This window comes from Heterodontus francisci, chromosome 5 (genome assembly GCF_036365525.1).
Source record: "Heterodontus francisci isolate sHetFra1 chromosome 5, sHetFra1.hap1, whole genome shotgun sequence".
Lineage (NCBI taxonomy): Eukaryota > Metazoa > Chordata > Chondrichthyes > Heterodontiformes > Heterodontidae > Heterodontus > Heterodontus francisci.
In genome coordinates this window covers 27,532,386-27,555,540 of record NC_090375.1, presented here as the reverse complement: position 1 = coordinate 27,555,540, position 23,155 = coordinate 27,532,386, and the positions used below count along the sequence as shown (strand labels likewise).

Genomic DNA, 23,155 nt, shown 5'->3' with positions numbered 1-23,155 from the left:
TAACACTTGAGTGGAAGAAGAGGATCGCAACTTCACAGGACACTGGGACACAACAGGGTAAGTATGTGGCAGCAAAGCAGAAAGTGCTGGGGAAACTCAGCAGGTCAGGCAGTATCTGTGGAGACAGAAGCAGGGTTAACTTGCAGGTCTGTGAACTTTGTCACAGACCTGAAAGTTAACTCTGCTTCTCTCTCCACTGATGCTGCCTGACCTGCTGAGTTTCTCCAGCAGTTTCTGCTTTGCTGCCAGATTGACAGCAGCCTCACTCTTCAACAATGAGCTAAGTATTTTTTGACAGCTGTCAGGAAGCAGGTGCTGGGGTGCTTTAAATAGGGACCCAGCACCTGCTGCACAGCAGTCAAAAGATTCCTCACTGTGCCAGATGTCCTGCCTCTCCCCATGTAATATGGCGAGGGGTGGGGGGGCAGTAGTGGCGCGCTTTGCAGTGATGCAAATGAGCCCCCACGCATAATATCATGGGGGCTCAGGGGCGGCCACTGAATGCAGACACGCCACCGAGTGCAAAGAGTGCTGCTGCGGAGCGCAGCGCCAAAATAAAATTCAGGCCAGAGTCTTTAGTTCTGTCTTTTTACTATTTTTATAAACTCTGGCTTTATCTGCTGGCACACTCTTAAGTTTGTACACTCTGTCCCTTCCTGCCATGCTCTGATTATCATTATCCTTATTGCTACCTTGTTGTATTGCCTTGTCCTTTCCCTATAATTTACCATATCATTTCCCCATTTGATCCCTCTCCCCCACTATTTAGTTTAAAGTCCTCTCTACCACCTTAGTTATAAGACTCACCAGAGCACTTGTCCTAGGATGGTTCAGATGAAGACCGTCCAAATGGTATAGTTCCCACTTTCCCCAGTTCTGGTGCCAGTACCCCATGAATGGAGACCCAGGCTGCCCTCACCAATCTTTGAGCCACGCATTCAAATCCCTAACCTTACTTAACCTACGCCAATTCACTCGTCGCTCCAGAGATTATTACCTTAGTGGTTCTGCTTTTTAATTTAGCCCCTAGCTGCTCATACTCCCTAAGCAGAACTCTTTCCTAGTCTTATCTATGTCATTGGTACCTATGTTAACCTTGACAACTGGATCTTCTCCCTCCCACTGGAAGTTCTTCTCCAGCCCTGAGCAGATGTCTCGAAACCTGGCATCTGGCAGGCAACACAGCCTTCTGGACTCTCGCTCTCGGCTACAGAGATCTGTTTATCCCCTTGACTATACGATCTCCTATTACCACTACACTCCTATTTACTCCACCCCATCCCCACCCCCCCCACCCCCCCAACCTGCTGAATGGCTTCCTGTACCATGGTGCCATGCTCATCTGCCCTACAGTCCCCACTCTCATCCATACAAGCTGAAAGAATCTTAAACCTGTTATATTCTGATCAAAATAAGCTGTCAGTTTTTTTGCTTTCAATTGTAGAATACAGAGCTAGTTTACAATGCTGAACACCAAAAGATGTCAGTTTATACATTTATCATTATGTGCATGCAAAGTAATAAATTTCACTGATTTTATCTTGTTTCAAATGATTCAGAATCCAATGTATATAACCTGAACCATCTGTATGTGAAGCGTATTCAATTTGCCACTTTGATTTGCACCAGTTGTTTGTTCTTTACAGGTTTGTAATTTTTTGTAAGTTCATTCTCAGGATGTGGGCGTTGCTGGCAAGGCTAACATTTATCACCCATCTTTAGTTTTCCTGAGAAGGTGAGCTTTCTTATTGTTTTCACTATTATTTCATTATTAAATATTATATCTAATGAAATGTAAGGCTCCACCCACCTTAACAAAGCGGTGTACTTAGCCATTAATTATAATGTCTCTGAAATTTACAGGCATTTGAGATAAAATAAAACATTATTTTGGACTGTTGTACAAAACAGCTTCTATTACATTTTCTTGGTTACTCACTTTTCAATATCCATTCCTGTCATATTTTGCCACAGATATGGGAATGACTCAAACTGATAGGTGTACACAAGGACCAAGACGAGCATAGTATAGGAAACAACAATAATCCAAAAATATTTCAGCATCCGCCGCCACCAATCATAATGCACCTGAAAAAAAAAGCCTTCATAAATATAAACAGCCAAGGAAAGTGGAATTATATAATATAGCTAACTATGACATGTAAAATCTGCGTTTGTTTAATTTTTTCATGGGATGCGGCCAGCATTTGTTGCCCATCCCTCATTGCCCTTGACAACTGAGTGGCTTGGTAGGCCATTTCAGAGGGCAGGTCAACCACATTGCTGTGGGTTTGGAGTCACATGTAGGCCAGACCAGGTAAGGACAGCAGATTTCGTTCACTAAAGGACATTAGTGAACCAAATGGGTTTTTATGACAAATCAATGTTAGTTTCATGGCACTATTACTAAGACTAGGGCCAGAATTTTTAAAGCTCGCTGGTGATTTCAGGAAGGCACGTGAGTTCCGGCAGCTGGCAGGAATATCGGAGCCACATGGCCGTCACGACGAGGTAAGTACTAATTCATTAACTAACATAGGGGTGGCACAGTGGCGCAGTGGTTAGCACCGCAGACTCACAGTTCCAGAGACCCGGGTTCAATTCTGGGTACTGCCTGTGCGGAGTTTGCAAGTTCTCCCTGGGTTTTTGCCGGGTGCTCTGGTTTCCTCCCACAGCCGAAGACTTGCAGGTGATAGGTAAATTGGCCATTGTAAATTGCCCCTAGTGTAGGTAGGTGGTAGGGATTATGGGATTACTGCAGGGTTAGTATAAATGAGTGGTTGTTGGTCGGCATAGACTCGGTGGGCCGAAGGGCCTGTTTCAGTGCTGTATCTCTTAAAAAAAAACATTTCTTTAAATATTTTAATTAGGCTCCCGTCGCCGAGCAGCAGGGGGCCACCACGAGGCCTTGCTGCTGCCGGTAATATGGGGCGGGGTCTACCGAATGTCGAGGCCCGTGGCGGGCCTCTCCAAAAAAAGTATTTTCCGGGCCCCCCACCCCAACCCCCGATGTTGAGGGACTGATAAAATCCAGCCCTAACTTTCCACCCCAGATTTCTTTATTAATTAATTGAATTTAAATCCCACCAGTTGCCAAGGTGGGATTTAAACCCATATCCCCAGGGGATTAGCCTGGGCCTCTGGATTACTAGCCCAGTGACATTACCACTACACCACTGCCTCCCGTGCATTAGCCACTGAAATAAATCTCAACCTCACCGTGGTACAATCATGTAAATTTGTGATGCTGCACTCCTGCTGGGGTGCTGCATTCGCAAAGAGTGGTTGAAGCATCAGGCCTACAATGTTGTCATCCTATCCCTGCTAGGCGGCACAGTGGTGCAGTAGTTAGCACCACAGCCTCACAGCTCTAGTGACCTGGGTTCGGTTCTGGGTACTGCCTGTGTGGAGTTTGCAAGTTCTCCCTGTGACCATGTGGGTTTCTGCTGGGTGCTCCAGTTTCCTCCCACAGCCAAAGACTTGCAAGTTGATAGGTAAATTGGCCATTATAAATTACCCCTAGTGTAGGTAGGTGGTAGGAGAATTGTAGGGAATGTAGGATTAGTGTTGATGGTTGGGACAGACTCGGTGGGCTAAAGGGCCTGTTTCAGTGCTGTATGACTCTATGAATGACACTCCCCATGATTATAGCTTTCTGATGGGAATGCTATATAGTGCAATAATCCCTAATATCCCCTTTTTAATTCATTCTTGGGATGTGGGTGTGGCAACCAAAGCCAACATTTATTGTCCATTCTTAACTGCCTTTGTATCATCACATCATTGACAAAAAAAAGCTGAGCACATTGCACCATGTCATCGCTGCTTGTGTGATAAAAATGGAAAACAGGATTCCAAATGCGTTGAAATGTAATAAATGGCTACATTCTATATACTACAAAGTATAATGTATAATACTGTGTTTCAAGGTAGCAACACAATAGAGGACTGTTGCCATTGATTAGTTTTCAAGTCTTTAACTCCTATTTTAGACTGTAATCTGAACTTCTCATTGTGTGACTGCCTTTCAACACATTCCACATTGTAGGGGGAACTTTAACTATATCTGCCCATTTCAGCGAAGTTTAGAACTAACCTTTGTGGGGCCAGGCCCATTATTTCAGGCTTATTTCTTGGGTAATCATGTGCGTGCAGCTTGTGATTTTCCACTAACTAATATTAACAGTTAGAAAATTGTGGGATGTTCTTCCATGATTTTCTTTTGGAGTGCAGGATTACAGAACAACATCTTTTGTGCTTGCTCATCCTTAAGGATATGCAGAACAGTTCAGAATCAATGAATCACTTTTGCAATGCGATCATTATTGTTTGCAGTCAAAGCCTACATCACAAATCATTAATAAGTACAATGAACAGTGCAAGACATAGGATGGCCATGGACCACTTACATCTATCAAATGCACATAACCACTCTTGGTTTTCTGATGTTTATCTACTGCATTATACAGTTTACAACATCCTCCTTTCTCCTGTGATATTTCACTTTATCTATTACTTGTGTGGAATCTCAATAATTTTTTTCTAAAACGATCAGGATATATAACATCAACTACATTATCAGAATGCAATAAATCACATGATAAATTTGGTAAGTAGAATCTGCCTTTCATGAAGCCAACTTAACCTAGATTTGCTATTGCAGAATCCCAGCACATTGTTGTTTGTCACAGTGATGTGGTCCTGATACTGGCTGATTTTCTGTGGTCAAACCACTGCATTTTGCATCACCTGCCCAGTTAGGAGGAGGGATGCAAGATAATGGCTTACTGCAGGTTACAGTAGATGCCGGATAAGTTTAAAAATAAATTAAATATAGGAAAAAAGATGCTTAGTGAATGTGATTGATTACCTTTCAATTAATTCCATTGGTTTTCTGGTGCTTTTACTTCTAACTCTACCCTCCACCAATAGGGACAAAAAGCATCCCTATTCGTATAGATAGAAAATACATCCGATGACGTAATTCTATCATTTGCATACTGTTACATTATGGTGGACTATATATGTCACCCATTGCTTTTGGCAAAAAATCCCGGAAGTAGCAGGGGAAAGCAAAGAGCCAATAAAGCAGCTCCTGAGAATTCCTTTTCTTTCAGCTCATGCTGTGAAGTTGACATAAATTGAGTGGAAAATCTAGGCCAATATCTTTACTCTTGTTAAATCTACATTTATCATTTCCTTTATAATAGACTGTAATACTAGATAGCATCTGCAATTCATTTGTGCAATTTTTAGGTCCCTACGGATCTCCTGAATTCTGTCCATTTTCTCAGAAAACCCTGTGTTCCCACATATTTATGTATCTTCCAATTTAGTAAAAAAATTTTCCTCGTGTAAATGTCGAATTAAACTGACAATTTATTTTAATCAGCGATCCTTAGGGATGGATTTTAAGAGCCGGCAGCAAACTGGCAACATGCCAAAGAGCTGGCGCAATCTCAAGCGCGGCGGCTTATTTAAGTAGCGGGGGCAGCCTGCTCCCCCAACTCCCAATCTTGTGGAGGGGGCAGGCTGTCCATCCCTGGCAATGGTGTCAGCTGCCTGCTCGCAGGCGCTGGTGCTATTTTTAACGGGCAGCCAGCCCTGTTGCCCACTTTAAATTTTTAAAGTTCTACCCCCAAAAGTTAAATAAATATATTTCTAACGCCCCTTTCCCATTCCCTCCAATAACAATTACAATAACTATTTGCCCTTCCCCACCCCCCCCGCCCCAAAACACTTACCTATTATATCAGACTTTGCCTTACCCACACAAACTGCACAAAGTTTAAGGTTCAATCTTTTCCACTATCTCCGAGACCCATTACGTATATCTGACCCCATTCCCCCGCTCCCCCACAGTGACACACTTACTTCCTCGCCCCTACCCATGCCATGTTTCCCCGGACGGGGATCAGAAGGCACGGGAGTGCCAGCTGCTGCAGCCCTCAAGATTGCAGGTAAGTCTATATAAACGTAATCATTTTAATGTTCAGTTCAGTTCAGAGATACAGCACTGAAACAGGCCCTTTGGCCCACCGAGTCTGTGCTGACCATCAACTACCCATTTATACTAATCCTATACTAATTCCATATTCTTACCACATCCCCACCTGTCCCTATATTTCCCTACCACCTACCTATACTCGGAGCAATTTATAATGGCCAATTAACCTATCAACCAGCAAGTCTTTGGCATGTGGGAGGAAACCGGAGCACCCGGAGGAAACCCACGCAGACACAGGGAGAACTTGCAAACTCCACACAGGCAGTACCCAGAATTGAACCTGGGTCGCTGGAGCTGTGAGGCTGCGGTGCTAACCACTGCGCCACTGTGCCGCCCTAATCTTTTGAATATTTAAACTGTGGTCCCATCGCCCAATAGTAAAAAGATGGTAACAGGAGGAGTGGGGCCAATTAGGCCTAAAAGGGATTTACGCACGGAGGAAAAGGCCATGGGTGAGGTATTAAACGAGTACTTTGCATCTGTCTTCACCAGGGAAGATGATGAGGAGGCAGGTGAGTCACTGGATGGGCTAAAAATTGATAGAAGAGGTATTAGATAGGCTGGTTGTACTTATACCTGATAGGTCACCAGGACCAGATGAGATGCATCCAAGGATACAAAGGGAAGTAAGGGTGGAAATTGCAAACGTACTGGCCATAAACTTCCAATCCTCCTCAGATACAGGTGTGGTGCCAGAGGACTGGAGAATTGTAAATGTTACACCCTTGTTCAAAAAAAGGGTGTAAGACAAGCCCAGTGGTGGGAAAACTATTAGAAATGATAATACAGGACAAAATAAATAGTCACTTGGACAAATGTGCATTAATTAAGGGAAGCCAGCAAGGATTTATTAACGACAAATTGTGTTCAACTAACTTGCTTGACAAGGTAACAGAGGGGGTTGATGAGGGTAATGCAGTTAATGTGATGTACACGGACTTCCAAAATCAATTTAATTAAATGTCACAGAACATGCTTGTTTATTTTCATTCGTTCATAGGATGTGGGCATCACTAGCAATGCCAGCATTTATTGCCCATCTATAATTGCCCTTGAGAAGGTGGTGGTGAGCTGCCTTCTTGAACTTCTGCAGTCCTTGGGGTGTAAGTGCACCCACAGTGCTGTTAGGAAGGGAGTTCCAGGATTTTGACCCAGTGACAGTGAAGGAATGGCGATATAGTTCCAAGTAGGTTTGGTGTGTGGCTTGGAGGGGAACTTGCAGGTGGTTGTGTTCCCATGCCTCTGCTGCCCTTGTCCTTCCAGGAGGTAGTGGTCACGGCTTTGGAAGGTGCTGTCGAAGGAGCCTTGGTATGTTGCTGCAGTGTAACTTGTAGATGGTACACCCTGCTGCCGCTGTGCATTGGTGGTAAAGGGAGTGAATGTTGAAGGTGGTGCATGGGGTGCCAATCAAGATGGCTGCTTTGTCCTGGATAGTGTTGAGCTTCTTGAGTGTTGTTGGAGCTGCACTGATCCTGGCAAGTGGAGAGAATTCCATCATACTCCAGATGTGCCTTGTAGATGGTCGACAGAGATTGGGGAGTCAGGAGGTGAGTTACTCACCACAGAATTCCCAGCCTCTAATCTGCTCTTGTAGCCACAGTATTTATGTGGCTGCCCCAGTTCAGTTTCTGGTCAATGTTGATTGACCCAGGATGTTGATAGTGGGGGATTCAGTGATGGCAATGCCATTGAACATTGAGGGGAGATGGTTAGATTCTCTCTTGTTTGAGATGGTCATTGCCTGGCACTTGTGTGGCTCGATGTTACTTGCCACTTATCAGCCCAAGCCTGGCCTGTTGTCCAAGCTTTGCTGCATCTGGACATGGGCTGCTTCATTTTCTGATGAGTCACGAATGGTGCTGAACATTGTGCAATCATTAGCGACCATCCCCATTTCTGGCCTTATGATGGAGGGACGGTCACTGATGAAGCAGCTGAAGATGGTTGGGCCTAGGACACTAGGAACACCTGCAATGATGTCCTGGAACTGAGATGATTGACCTCCAACAACTACAACCATCTTCCTTTCTGCTAGATATGGCTCCAACCAGCGGAGATTTTTCCCCAATTCCCATTGACTTCAGTTTTGCTACCACTCCTTGATGCCATACTCAGTTAAATGCTGCCTTGATGTCAAGGGCAGTCACTCTCACCTCACCTCTGGTGTTCAGCTCTTTTGTTTATGTTTGGACGAAGGTTATAATGAGGTCAGGAGTTGAGTGGGCCTGGCGGAACACAACCTAAGTGTCAGTGAGCAAGTTATTGCTGAGCAGGTGCTGCTTGATCGCACTGTCGACGACCCCTTCCATCACTTTCCTGATGATCGAGAGTAGATTGATAGGGTTGTAATTAGCCACATTGGATGTGTCCTGCTTTTTGTGTACAGGACATACCTGGGCAATTTTCCACATTGCCAGGTGGATGCCAGTGTTGTAGCTGTACTGGAACAGCTTGGCAAGCGGCGCAGCTAGTTCTGGAGCACAAGTCTTCAGTACTATTGCCGGAATGTTGTCAGGGCCCATAGCCTTTGCAGTATCCAATGCCTTCAGCTGTTTCTTGAAATCATGTGAGTGAATCGGATTGACTGAAGACTGGCATCTGTGATGCTGGGGACCTCAGGAGGAGGCCGAGATGGATCATCCACTTGGCACTTCTGGATGAAGATGGATACAAATGCTTCAGCCTTGTCTTTTGCACTGTTGTGTTGGGCTCCCCCATCATTGATGATGGGAATATCTGTGGAACCTCCTCCTCCAGTTAGTTGTTTAATTATCCACCACCATTCACGACTCGATGTGGCAGGACTGCAGAGTTTAGATCTGATCCGTTGGCTGTGGGATCACTTAGCCCTGTCTATCACATGCTGCTTCCACTGTTTGGCATGCAAGTGGTCCTGTGTTGTAGCTTCACCAGGCTGACACCTCATTTTTAGGTATTCCTGGTGCTGCTGCTGGCATGCCTTCCTGCACTCTTCATTGAACCTGCAATGTTAGAGCCCTTGGAATAAAAGGGAGAGTAACAGCATGGATATGAAATTGGGTGAGTGACAAGAAACAGTTGTTTTTTGGACTGGAGGAAGGTATATACTGGGGTTCCCCAAGGGTCAATGTTGGGGCCTCTGCTTTTCTTGATATATATTAATGACCTCGACTTGGGTGTACAGGGCACAATTTGAAAATTGCGGATGACACAAAACTTCTAAGTATTGTGAACTGTGAGGAGGATAGTGATAAACTTCAGGGGGACATAGACAGGCTGGTGGAATCGGTGGACAAGCGGCAGGTGAAATTTAATGCAGAAAACTGTGAAGTGATTCATTTTGGCAGGAAGAACAAGAAGAGGCAATATAAAATTAAGGGTACAATACTAAAAGGGGTGCAGGAGCCAAGCTGTTTTAGTACAGCTAAAACACTGGCATCTACCCGACTATGTGGAAAATTGCTCAGGCATGTCCTGTCCACAAAAAGCAGGACAAATCCAATCCGGCCAATTACTGTCTCATCAGTTGACTCTTAATCATCAGCAAAGTGAAGGTGGGTGTTGCCAACAGTGTTAACAAGCACCACTTGCAACAACCTGCTCATTGATGCTCAGTTTAAGTTCCGTCAGGGCCACTTGGCTTTTGACCTCATTACAGCTTTTTTCCAAACATGGACAAAAGAGCTGAAGTCAAGAGGTGAGGTGAGAGTGTTTGCCCTTGATATCAAGACAGCATTTGACTGAGTGTTGCATCAAGGAGCCCTAGCCAAATTGAAGTCAATGGGAATCGGGGGAAAAACCTTCCGCTAGTTGGAATCATACTTAGCAGGAAGGAAGATAGTTGTGGTTGTTGGAGGCCAATCATCTCAGCCCCAGGTTATTGCTGCAGGAGTCCTCAACATAGTTTCCTAAGCCCAACCATCGTCAGCTGCTTCATCAATGACCTTCCCTCCAACAGAAATGGGGATGTTTGCTGACGATTGCACGATGTTCAGTACAATTTGCAACTCCTCAGTTACTGAAGCATCCATGTCCCGATGCAGCAAGACCTGGGCAATATTCAGGCTTGGGCTGATACGTGGCAAGTAACACAAGCGCCACACAAGTGCCAGGCAACGACAATCTCCAAGAAGAGAGAATCTAACCATCTCCTCATGACATGCAACAGCATTACCATCGCTGAATACCCCACAAGCAACATCTTGAGATTTACCTTTGAACAAAAACCGAACTGAAGCAGCCACATAAATACTGTAGCTACAAGAATAGGTCCGAGGCTGGGAATTCTGTGGCAAGTAACCCACCTCCTGACTCCCCAAAGCCTGTCCAACATCTTAAAGGCACAAGTCAGGAGAGTGATGTAATACTCTCCATTTGCCTAGATGAGTACGGCTCTAACAACATTCAGGAAGCTTGACGCCATCCAAGACCAAGCAGCCTGCTTGATTGGTACCTCATCCACAACATTAAATATTCACTTCCTCCACCACCAATACAGAGTGGCAGCAGCATGTACCATATACACGATGCACTGCAGCAACTCACCACGCCTCCTTCAACCAGACAGATAGTAAGAGTTTCTCTAGATATTTAAAAGAGAAAAGAGTTAACCAAGTGAGCGTTGGTCCTATAGAAAGTGAGTTTGGGTAATTAATAATGAATTGAACAGATATTTTGCATCAGTCTTCACTATTGAGAATACAAGTTACATCCCAGTATTAGCTGTAAGTCAGGAAATGGAAGGGAGGAAGGAACTCAAGAAAATTACAATCACCAGGGAAGTGGTACTCAACAAATTGTTGGAGCTGCAGGCTGACAAATCCCCGGGTCCTGATGGACTTCATCCTAGCTTGTTAAAAGAAGTGGCAAGTGAGATAGTTGATGCGTTAGTTTTAATTTTCCAAAATTCCCTAGATTCGGGGAAGGTTTTATTAGATTGGAAAATAGCGAATGTAACTCCTTTATTCAAAAAGAGAGGGAGACAGAAAGCAGGAAACTACAGGCCAATTAGCTTAACATCTGTCTTAGGGAAAATGTTAGAAGCTATTATTAAAGATGTTATAGCAGGGCACTAAGAAAAATTCAAGGTAATCAGGCAGTCAACATGGTTTTGTGAAAGGGAATTCATGTTTAACCAATTTATTGGAGTTCTTTGAGGCAGTTACATGTGCTGTGGATGAAGGGGAATCGGTGGATGTATTGTACTCCAGTGGAAAAGCCCCTGGGAAGGACGGCATTACCCCTGAAATAATCAAGAGTGCCAAGCCTGCTAGACTTTCAGCACTCCATGAACTGCTTTGCCTGTGCTGGGATGAGGGAGCAGTACCACAGGACATGCGCGATGCCAATATCATCACCCTCTATAAGAACAAGGGTGACCGTGGTGACTGCAACAACTACCGTGGAATCTCCCTGCTCAGCATAGTGGGGAAAGTCTTCGCTCGAGTCATTTTAAACAGGCTGCAGAAGTGGCTGAGCGTGTCTACCCTGAGGCACAGTGTGGCTTTCGATCAGAGCGATCCACCATTGACATGGTGTTCTCCCTTTGCTAGCTACAGAAGAAATGCTGCGAACAAAAGATGCCCCTCTACGTTGCTTTCATAGATCTCACCAAAGCCTTTGACCTCGTCAGCAGAAGTGGTCTCTTCAGACTACTAGTAAAGATCGGATGCCCACCAAAGCTACTAAGCATCATAACTTCATTCCATGACAATATGAAAGGCACAATTCAGCATAGCGGTGCCTCATCAGACCTCTTTCCTATCCTGAGTGGCGTGAAACAGGGCTGTGTTCTCGCACCTACACTGATTGGGATCTTCTTCTCACTGCTGCTCTCACATGCGTTCAAGTCTTCAGAAGAAGTAATTTTCCTCCGCACAAGATCAGATGGCAGGTTGTTCAACCTTGCCCGTCTTAGATTGAAGACCAAAGTATGGAAGGTCCTCAACAGGGAACTCTGCTTTGCTGACGATGCTGCATTAACATCCCACACAGAAGAGTGTCTGCAGAGACTCATCGACAGGATTGTGGCTGCCTGCAACAAATTTGGCTTAACCATCAGCCTCAAGAAAACGAACATCATGGGGCAGGACGTCAGAAATGATCCATCCATCAATATCGGCGACCACACTCTGGAAGCGGTTCAAGAGTTCACCTACCTAGGCTCAACTATCACCAATAACCTGTCTCTCAATGCAGAAATCAACAAGCGGAAAGGCGTCCGCTGCTATGTCCAAACTGGCCAAGAGAGTGTGGGAAAATGGCGCACTGACATGGAACACAAAAGTCCGAGTGTCTCAAGCCTGTGTCCTCAGTACCTTGCTCTATGGCATCGAGGCCTGGACAACGTATGTCAGCCAAGAGCGACGTTTCAACTCATTCCATCTTCGCTGCCTCTGGAGAATCCTTGGCATCAGGTGGCAGGACCGAATCATCAACGCAGAAGTCCTCGAGGCGGCCAACATCCCCAGCATATACACCCTACTGAGCCAGTGGCGCTTGAGATGGCTTGGCCATGTGAGCCGCATGGAAGATGGCAGGATCCTCAAGGACACATTGGACAGCGAGCTCGTCACTGGTATCAGACCCAATGGCTGTCCATGTCTCCGCTTTAAGGGCGTCTGCAAATGCGACATGAAGTCCTGCGACATTGATCACAAGTCGTGGGAGTCAGTTGCCAGTGATCGCCAGAACTGGCGGACAGCCATAAAGGCGGAGCTAAAGAGTCGCGAGTCGAAGAGACTTAGCAGTTGGCAGGAAAAAAGACAGAAGCGCAAGGGGAGAGCCAATGGTCTAACAGCCTAGACAACCAATTTTATCTGCAGCGCCTGTGGAAGAGTCTGTCACTCTAGAATTAGCCTTTATAGCCACTCCAGGCGCTGCTCCACAAACCACTGAACACCTCCAGGCACTTACCCATTGTCTCTCGAGACAAGGAGGCCAAAGAAAAAGAAGAAGATTGTGCTTAGATTTCCAGAATTTCCAGCATTTGATAAGGTGCCACATCAAAGGTTATTGCAGAAAATAAAAGCTCATGGTGTAGGGTGTAACATATTGGCATGGATAGAAGATTGGCTAGTTAATAGGAAACAGTTAATAGGAAAGAGTAGGAATAAATGGGTCATTTTCTGGTTGGCAAGAAGTAATGAGTGGTGTGCCACAGGGATCTGTGCTGGGACCTCAAATTTTTACAATTTATATAAATGACTTAGATGAAGGGACCGAATGAAAGGTTGCTAAATTTGCTGATTACACAAAGATAGGTAGGAAAGTAATTTGTGAAGAGAACATAAAAGGGCTAGAGGGCTACAAAGGGATATAGATAGGTTAAGCGAGTGGACAAAGACCTGGCAAAAGAAGAATAATGTGGGAAAGTGGGAAATTGTCCACTTTGGCAGGAAGAATAAAAAAGCATATTATCTAAATGGTGAGAGATTGCAGAGCTCTGAGATGCAGAGGGACCTGGGTGTCCTAGTGCATAAATCACAAAAGATTAGTATGCAGGTACAGCACGTAATCAGGAAAGCAATAGAAAGCTAATATCGCGAGGGGAATTGAATACAAAGTAGGGCATTGGTGAGACCACATCTGGAATACTGTGTACAGTACTGGTCTCCTTTTTTAAGGAAGGATGTAAATGTGTTGGAGGCAGTAGAGAATGTTTACTGGACTAATATATGGAATGGTCGGGGTGTCTTACAATGAAAGATTAGACAGGCTAGGCTTGTATCGGCTGGAATTCGGAAGAGTAAGAGGCGACATGATTGAAACATATAAGATGTTTTTGGGATCCTTAAGGGGGAGGGGGAGCAGCCCCAAGTCGTGGTCCACATAGGCACCAACGACATAGGTAGAAAGAGAGACGGGGATTTAAGGCAGAAATTCAGGGAGCTCGGGTGGAAGCTTAGAGCGAGAACAAACAGAGTTGTTATCTCTGGGTTGTTGCCCGTGCCACGTGATAGTGAAACGAGGAATAGGGAGAGAGAGGAGTTGAACACGTGGCTGCAGGGATGGTGTAGGAGGGAGGGTTTTGGTTTCCTAGATAATTGGGGCTCTTTCTGGGGTAGGTGGGACCTCTACAAACAGGATGGTCTTCACCTGAACCAGAGGGGTACCAATATCCTGGGGGGGAGATTTGCTAGTGCTCTTCGGGGAGGTTTAAACTAATTCAGCAGGGGTATGGGAACCTAAATTGTAGTTCCAGTGTACAGGATGTTGAGAGTAGTGAGGTCAGGGATAAGGTTACAAGGACGCAAGAGGGCACTAGCAAGCAAGAACTTGGTTTAAAGTGAGTCTACTTCAATGCCAGGAGCATCCGAAATAAGGTGGGTGAGCTTGCAACATGGGTTGGTACCTGGGATCTCGATGTAGTGGCCATTTCGGAGACATGGGTAGAGCAGGGGCAGGAATGGATGTTGCAGGTTCCGGTATTTAGATGTTTCAGTAAGAACACAGAAGATGGTAAAAGAGGAGGGGGTGTGGCATTGTTAATCAAGGAGAGTATTACAGCGGCAGAAAGGATGTTTGAGGACTCGTCTACTGAGGTAGTATGGGTCGAGGTTAGAAACAGGAGAGGAGAGGTCACCCTGTTGGGAGTCTTCTATAGACCTCCGAATAGTTCCAGAGATGTAGAGGAAAGGATAGCGAAGATGATTCTCGACAGGGGCGAGAGTAACAGGGTAGTTGTTATGGGGGACTTTAACTTTCCAAATATTGACTGGAAATACTATAGTTCGAGTACTTTAGATGGGTCAGTTTTTGTCCAGTGTGTGCAGGAGGGTTTTCTGACACAGTATGTAGACAGGCCAACCAGGGGCGATGCCACATTGGATTTGGTACTGGGTAATGAACCCGGCCAGGTGTTAGATTTAGAAGTTGGTGAGCACTTTGGTGATAGTGATCACAATTCGGTTAGGTTTACCTTAGCGATGGGCAGGGACAGGTATATACCGCAGGGCAAGAATTATAGCCGGGGGAAAGGAAATTATGATGCGATTAGGCAAGATTTAGGATGCGTAGGATGGGGAAGGAAACTGCAGGGGATGGGCACAATCGAAATGTGGAGCTTATTCAAGGAACAGCTGCTGCGTGTCCTTGATAAGTATGTACCTGTCAGGCAGGGAGGATGTTGTCGAGCGAGGGAGCCGTGGTTTACTACAGAAGTTGAAGCGCTTGTCAAAAGGAAGAAGGAGGCTTATGTTAGGATCAGACGTGAGGGCTCAGTTAGGGCGCTTGAGAGTTACAAGCTAGCCAGGAAGGATCTAAAGGGAGAGCTAAGAAGAGCAAGGAGAGGACACGAGAAGTCATTGGCGGATAGGATCAGGGAAAACCCTAAGGCTTTCTATAGGTATATCAGGAATATAAGAAAGACGAGAGTTAGATTAGGGCCATTCAAGGATAGTAGTGGGAAGTTGTGTGTGGAATCAGAGGAGATAGGGGAAGCGTTAAATGAATATTTTTCGTCAGTATTTACAGTAGAGAAAGAAAATGTTGTCGAGGAGAATACTGAGATTCAGACTACTAGGCTAGATGGGATTGAGGTTCACAAGGAGGAGGTGTTAGCAATTTTGGAAAGTGTGAAAATAGATAAGTCCCCTGGGCCAGATGGGATTTATCCTAGGATTCTCTGGGAAGCCAGGGAGGAGATTGCAGAGCCTTTGTCCTTGATCTTTATGTCGTCATTGTCGACAGGAATAGTGCCGGAAGACTGGAGGATAGCAAATGTTGTCCCCTTGTTCAATAAGGGGAGTAGAGACAGCCCTGGTAATTATAGACCTGTGAGCCTTACTTCGGTTGTGGGTAAAATGTTGGAAAAGGTTATAAGAGACAGGATTTATAATCATCTTGAAAAGAATAAGTTCATTAGCGATAGTCAGCACGGTTTTGTGAAGGGTAGGTCGTGCCTCACAAACCTTATTGAGTTTTTCGAGAAGGTGACCAAACAGGTGGATGAGGGTAAAGCAGTGGATGTGGTGTATATGGATTTCAGTAAGGCATTTGATAAGGTTCCCCACGGTAGGCTATTGCAGAAAATACGGAAGTATGGGGTTGAAGGTGATTTAGAGCTTTGGATCAGAAATTGGCTAGCTGAAAGAAGACAGAGGGTGGTGGTTGATGGCAAATGTTCATCCTGGAGTTTAGTTACTAGTGGTGTACCGCAAGGATCTGTTTTGGGGCCACTGCTGTTTGTCATTTTTATAAATGACCTGGAAGAGGGTGTAGAAGGGTGGGTTAGTAAATTTGCGGATGACACGAAGGTCGGTGGAGTTGTGGATAGTGCCGAAGGATGTTGTAGGGTACAGAGGGACATAGATAGGCTGCAGAGCTGGGCTGAGAGATGGCAAATGGAGTTTAATGCGGAAAATTTAATGCGGTGATTCACTTTGGAAGGAGTAACAGGAATGCAGAGTACTGGGCTAATGGGAAGATTCTTGGTAGTGTAGATGAATAGAGAGATCTTGGTGTCCAGGTGCATAAATCCCTGAAAGTTGCTACCCAGGTTAATAGGGCTGTTAAGAAGACATATGGTGTGTTAGCTTTTATTAGTAGGGGGATCGAGTTTCGGAGCCACGAGGTCATGCTGCAGCTGTACAAAACTCTGGTGAGACCGCACCTGGAGTATTGCGTGCAGTTCTGGTCACCGCATTATAGGAAGGATGTGGAAGCTTTGGAAAGGGTGCAGAGGAGATTTACTAGGATGTTGCCTGGTATGGAGGGAAGGTCTTATGAAGAAAGGCTGAGGGACTTGAGGTTGTTTTCGTTGGAGAGAAGGAGGAGGAGAGGTGACTTAGTAGAGACATATAAGATAATCAGAGGGTTAGATAGGGTGGATAGTGAGAGTCTTTTTCCTCGGATGGTGATGGCAAACACGAGGGGACATAGCTTTAAGTTGAGGGGTGATAGATGTAGGACAGATGTCAGAGGTAGTTTCTTTACTCAGAGAGTAGTAGGGGCGTGGAACGCCCTGCCTGCAACAGTTTTAAGGGCAACTTTAAGGGCATTTAAGTGGTCATTGGATAGACATATGGATGAAAATGGAATAGTGTAGGTCAGATGGTTTCACAGGTCGGCGCAACATCGAGGGCCGAAGGGCCTGTACTACGCTGTAATATTCTAAAAAAAAAAGATCCTGAGGGGTCCTGAGGTGGATGTGGAAAGGATGTTTCCCCTTGTGGGAGAATTTAGAACTTGGGGTCACTGTTTAAAAATAAGTGATCACCCATTTAACACAGAGATAAGGAGAATTTTTTTCTCTCAGAGGGTCGTGAGTCTTTGGAATTCTCTTCCTCAAAAGGTGGTGGAAGCAGAGTCTTTGAATATTTTTAAGGCAGAGGTAGATAGATTCTTGATAAGCAAGGGGGTGGAAGGTTATCGGGGCTAGGTGGAAATGTGGAGTAATCAGTTCAGCCATGAACTTATTGAATGGCGGAGCAGGCTCGAAGGGCCGAGTAGCCTACTCCTGCTCCTAATTCGTATGTTCGTATGTAATAACACCTTCCAAACCCATGACCTCTACCACCGAGAAAGACAATGGCAAACGTCTGAGAACACCACTATCTGCAAGTTCCTCTCCAAGCCGCACACCATCCTGACTTGGAAATATATTGTTGGTCTTGGAGAGAACTGGCAGGGATACGACAGGTCAAATGGCTTCCTTCTGTGCTGTAACCATTCTATGATTTTTTGAAAATACAATGGGGTGAAATTGAACAAGCGTGAAGGTGCAAAACGGGCGGTAGTAAATCAGATGCTCATTATATACCCTGCCTGATTAATTAAAAGGAAAATTGATCCTGGTGTTTAATGGGCATCCCACCAACGTACCCTCTACTGTTTTTTTGGGTGCTTGGGTGATTTGTTTAAGTGCGTGGCCCCTTTAAATTTTATCCTGCGACGTTGCCCGCAGAGTAACTTAAAGGGGCCAACTTGTGCTTGGCCCCTGCAGGAACCTTTGAGTTGCTGCGCAATTGCGCAGCTTAGAGGAAATATTGCAGCGTATCTGCCGCCTCCCAGCTCAATTTCATCTTAATATTTTTATTATGTAAGCACTGTATACATTCAAATTTGAATGAAGTAAACCAGCCCTAATTGAGGTTGCCTTCATGAGAAAGTCTACAAAAAGACATGAAGTCACTCAATCACCCACTTTAGAATATCAGAAGCCACAGAAAGTACCTTCATTGAAAAAAAATTAATAAATTACTGAACTCATCAATAAATTTCCAAATACAGTAGAAAATAATGAATTCCACGTGCACGGTTTTGAAAATTGAGAACAGCAGGGCAATTGAAGGCCTTGCCTGGTTAACTCATCTAGATTAAATTCCCTTGTGCAGTATAGAAAGTTGATAACTATTACTTAAATAAATACATATTGTACTAGAAATAGATATAGTTGGAAATTCAAAAATCAATTTGTAAAGGCAAGCCTACACCTTATAAGAACTAAAAGCTAAATTATCCCTCCTCATCCTTCTCGATTTGCCTGCAGCTTTTGAGACCACTGACTACACCATCCTCCTTCAAAGCCTCTCCACTTTTGCCCAGCTGGGTGGGACTGGTCTCAGCTGGTTCCATTCTTATCTATCTAATTTATCCAGAGTGTCACTTGCAATGGCTTCTCTTCCTGCTCCTGATTGTTACATTTGGTGTCCCCCAAGGCTCTATCCTTGGCTGTCTCCCATTTCTCATCTACATGCTGCCCCTCGGTGACATCATCCAAAAGCACAGCGTTAGTTTTCATATGTACGCTGATAATACCCAGCTCTACTTCATCACCATCTCTCTTGAATCCTCCACTGTGGCTATATTATCAGACTGCTTATCCAACATCCAATACTGGATGAGCAGAAATTTCCTCCAATTAAATATTGGGAAGACTGAAGCTATTTAGGGTGGCGCAGTGGTTAGCACCGCAGCCTCACAGCTCTAGGGACCCGGGTTCAATTCTGGGTACTGTCTGTGTGGAGTTTGCAAGTTTTCCCTGTGTCTGCGTGGGTTTCCTCCGGGTGCTCTGGTTTCCTCCCACATCCAGAAGAATTGCAGGTGATAGGTAAATTGGCTGTTATAAATTGCCCCTAGTGTAGGTAGGTGGTAGGGCATATGGGATTACTGTGGGGTCAGTATATGGGTGGTTGTTGGTTGGCACAGACCCGGTGGGCCGAAGGGCCTGTTTCAGTGCTGTATCTCTAAATAAAAATAAATAAATAAATAAAAAATATTGTCTTCGGTCCCCGCTCTGAACTCTGTTCCCTAAGCTCCCAACTCCATCCCTCTCCATAACAACATTCACAGACTAAACCAGACTATTTGCAACCTTGTGTCATTTTTGACCCCAAGCTGAAATTCCGACCACATATTTACACCATCACTAAGACTGCCTATTTCCACCTCCTTAACATCGCACAACTTCACCCCTATTTCAGCTCATCTGCTGTTAAAACACTCATTCATGCCTTCGTTACCTCCAGGCTTGACTCTTGCAATGCACTCCAGGCTGGTCTCCTACATTCTACCCTCCATAAAATTGAGATCATCCAAAACTTTGCTGCCCATGTATTAACTCGCACCAAGTCCCGTTCACATATCACCTAGGGCGAACACGTGTGCAGGAAGTGTCTCCAGCTGTAGCTACTCGAAATTCGCATTTCGGATCTGGAGCGGCGGCTGGGGACACTGTGGAGCATCCATGAGGCTGAGATCATCGTGGATAGCTTGTACAGGGAGGTGGTCAAACCGCAGGTAAAAACTGCTCAGGCAGAAAGGAAATGGATGACCGCCAGGCAGAGTAGAAGAACTAGGCAGGAACTGCAGGAGTCCCCGGGGTCCACCTTCCTCTCTAACAGATATTCCGCTTCGAATACTGTTGGGGGAGATAGCTTCTCAGGGGAATGCAGCAAGAGCCAAGTCTGTGGCACCACGGGTGACTCAGCTGCACAGGAGGGGTGGAAAAAGAGTGGGAGAGCTATAGTGATAGGGGATTCTATTGTAAGGGGTACAGATAGGCATTTCTGTGGCCGCAAACGTGACTCCAGGATGGTATGTTGCCTCCCTGGTCCTCGGGTCAAGGATGTCACAGAGCGGCTGCAGGACATACTGAAGGGGGAGGGTGAACAGTCAGAGGTCATGGTTCACATTGGTACCAAAGACATAGGTAGATAGAGGGATGAGGTCCTGCAACAAGAATTAGGGAGCTAGGTAGCAGATTAAAAAGCAGGACCTCAAAGTCTGTAATCTCTGGATTACTCGCAGTGCCACGTCCTAGTGATACAGGAATAGGAGGATAAAGCAGATGAATGCATGGCTAAGGAGGTGGTGCAGGAGGGAGGGCTTTAGTTTCCTGGATCACTGGGTCTGTTTCTGGCGAAGGTGGGACCTGTACAAGTTGGACGGGTTGCACCTGAACCGGAATGGGACCAACATCCTTGCTGGGAGGTTTGCTAGTGCTGTTGTGGGGGGTTTAAACTAATTTGGCAGGGGGATGGGATACAGAGTGGAGGTACAGTCGGGGGTGATGCACAGCCAAATATAGAAGAGAAATTAAGTCAGTCTGGAAGGCAGAACAAATATAGACTTGTTAAGGCACAAGCGAATAATGCAAGGCTGAATTGCATCTATTTTAACGCAAGGCGTCTTACCAATAAGGCAGATGAATTGAGGGTATTGATTAACACATGTGAATATGATATTATTGCTATCACAGAGACATGGTGAGGGAACAGCAGGACTGGCAGCTCAATATTCCAGGAAATAGAATCTTCAGGCGTGACGGGGAGTGGGGGGAGGGGGGCATTGCACTATTGATGAAGGAGTCAATTACTGCAGTAAGGAGGGATGATATCTTAGAAGGTTCCTCAAATGAGGCCATATGGGTAGAACTTAAAAACGAAAAGGGGGCAATCACTTGGCTGGGAGTGTACTACAGGCCTCCAAATAGTCAGGGAGAGATAGAGGAGCAGATATATAGGCAAATCTCAGAGAGGCGTAAAAATAATAGGGTAATAATAGTTGGGGATTTCAACTTCCCCAATATTAACTGGGATAGTCTTAGTGCAAAAGGCTTAAAGGGGGCGGAATTCTTAAAATGCATCCAGGACAGCTTCTTGAGCCAGCACGTAGAAAGTCCTACAAGAGAAGGTACGTTACTGGAGCTAATCCAAGGGAATGAAGCTGGACCAAGTGGTAGAAGTGTCAGTGGGGGAGCATTTCGGGGATAGTGACCATAACTCTGTAAGATTTAAGGCAGTTATGGAAAAGGACAAAGATGGACCGGAAATAAAGGTACTGAGTTGGGGGAAGGCCAATTTCAATATGATAAAACAGGATCTGGCCAAAATGGACTGGGGAGCAGCTACTTGTAAGAAAGTCTACATCAGACCAGTGGGAGTCATTCAAAAAGGAAATAGTGAGAGTTCAGGGCTATCATGTTCCCGTAAAGGTGAAGGGTAGGACCAACAAGTCCAGGGAACCCTGCATGTCAAGGGGTATAGAGGATTGAATAAGGAAAAAAAGGAGGCTTATGGCAGATTCAGAGGGCTGAAAACAGCGGAGGTCCTAGAGGAGTATAGAAAGTGTAGGGGGGTATTTAAAAAAGTAATTAGGAGAATGAAGAGGGGACATGAAAAAACACTGGCGGGCAAGATAAAGGTGCTTCATAACTATATTAAGGGCAAGAGGATAACCAGGGAAAGAGTAGGACCCATTAGGGACCAATGTGGCAATCTGTGTGTGGTGCCGGAGGACATAGGTGAGGTTTTAAATGATTACTTTTCGTCTGTGTACACTATGGAGAAGGACGATGCAGGTGAAGCGATCAGGGAGGGGGATTGTGATATACTCGAACAAATTAGCATTGAAAGGGAGGAGACATTAGCAATTTTAGCGGGCTTAAAAGCCCCAGGCACAGATGAGATGTATCCCAGGCTGTTATGTGAGGCAAGGAAGGAGATAGCAGGGGCTCTAACACAAATTTTCAAATCCTCGCTGGCCACAGGAGAGATGTCAGAGGACTGGAGGACAGCGAATGCTGTACCATTATTCAAGAAGGGTAGCAGGGATAATCCAGTTAATTACAGGCCAGTGAGTCTAACATCAGTGGTAGGGAAACTATTGGAAAAAATTCTGAGGGATAGGATTAATCTCTACTTGGAGAGGCAGGGATTAGTCAAGAATAGTCAGCATGGCTTTGTCAGGGGGAGATCATGTCTAACTAACTTGATTGAATTTTTCGAGGAGGTGACTAGATGTGTGGATGAGGGTAAAGCAGTTGATGTAGTCTACTGGACTTCAGTAAGGCTTTTGATAAGGTCCCGCATGGGAGATTGGTTAAGAAGGTAAGAGCCCATGGGATCCAGGGCAATTTGGCAAATTGGATCCAAAATTGGCTTAGTGACAGGAGGCAGAGGGTGATGGTGAGGGTTGTTTTTGCGATTGGAAGCCTGTGACCAGTGGTGTACCACAGGGATCGGTGCTGGGACCCTTGCTGTTTATAGTGGACATTAGTAGTAGTCGTGAATATAGGAGGTATGATCAGTAAGTTTGCAGATGACAGGAAAATTGGTGGTGTCGTAGATAGTGAGGAGGAAAGCCTCAGATTGCAGGACAATATAGATGGGCTGGTAAGATGGGCAGAGCAGTGGCAAATGGAATTTAATCCTGAGAAGTATGAGGCGATGCATTTTGGGAGGACTAACAAGGCAAGGGAATATACAATGGGTGGTAGAACCCTAGGAAGTACAGAGGGTCAGAGGGATCTTGGTGTAATTGTCCATAGATCACTGAAGGCAGCAGCACAGGTAGATAAGGTGGTTGGGAAGGCATATGAGATACTTGCCTTTATTAGCCGAGGTATCGAATATAAGAGCAGGGAGGTTATGATGGAGCTGTATAAAATGCTAGTTTGGCTGCAGCTGGAGTACTGTGTCACAGTTCTGGCCACCACACTAAAGGAAGGATGTGACTGCACTAGAGAAGGTGCAGACGATATTCGTCTGGGCTGGAGCATTTCAGCTATGAAGAGAGACTGGATAGGCTAGGGTTGTTTTTCTTAGAGCAGAGAATGCTGAGGAGGGACCTGATTGAGGTATACAATATGAGGGGCATAGATAGGGTAGATAGGAAGAAACTTTTTCCCTTTAGCAGAGGTGTCAATAACCAGGGGGCATAGATTTA

General features: G+C 45.3%; 1 protein-coding gene across 1 annotated transcript in view; it reads right to left on the bottom strand.

The window, feature by feature from the left end:
• LOC137369779 (piezo-type mechanosensitive ion channel component 2-like) overlaps window positions 1–23,155 on the bottom strand; it is a 1,207,705-nt gene that overhangs the window by 300,190 nt on the left and 884,360 nt on the right. The window contains exon 17 of the mRNA XM_068031235.1: window positions 1,940–2,088. Within this exon, the coding sequence (XP_067887336.1) occupies window positions 1,940–2,088 (149 nt within the window). The remainder of the gene's footprint in view (window positions 1–1,939; window positions 2,089–23,155) is intronic.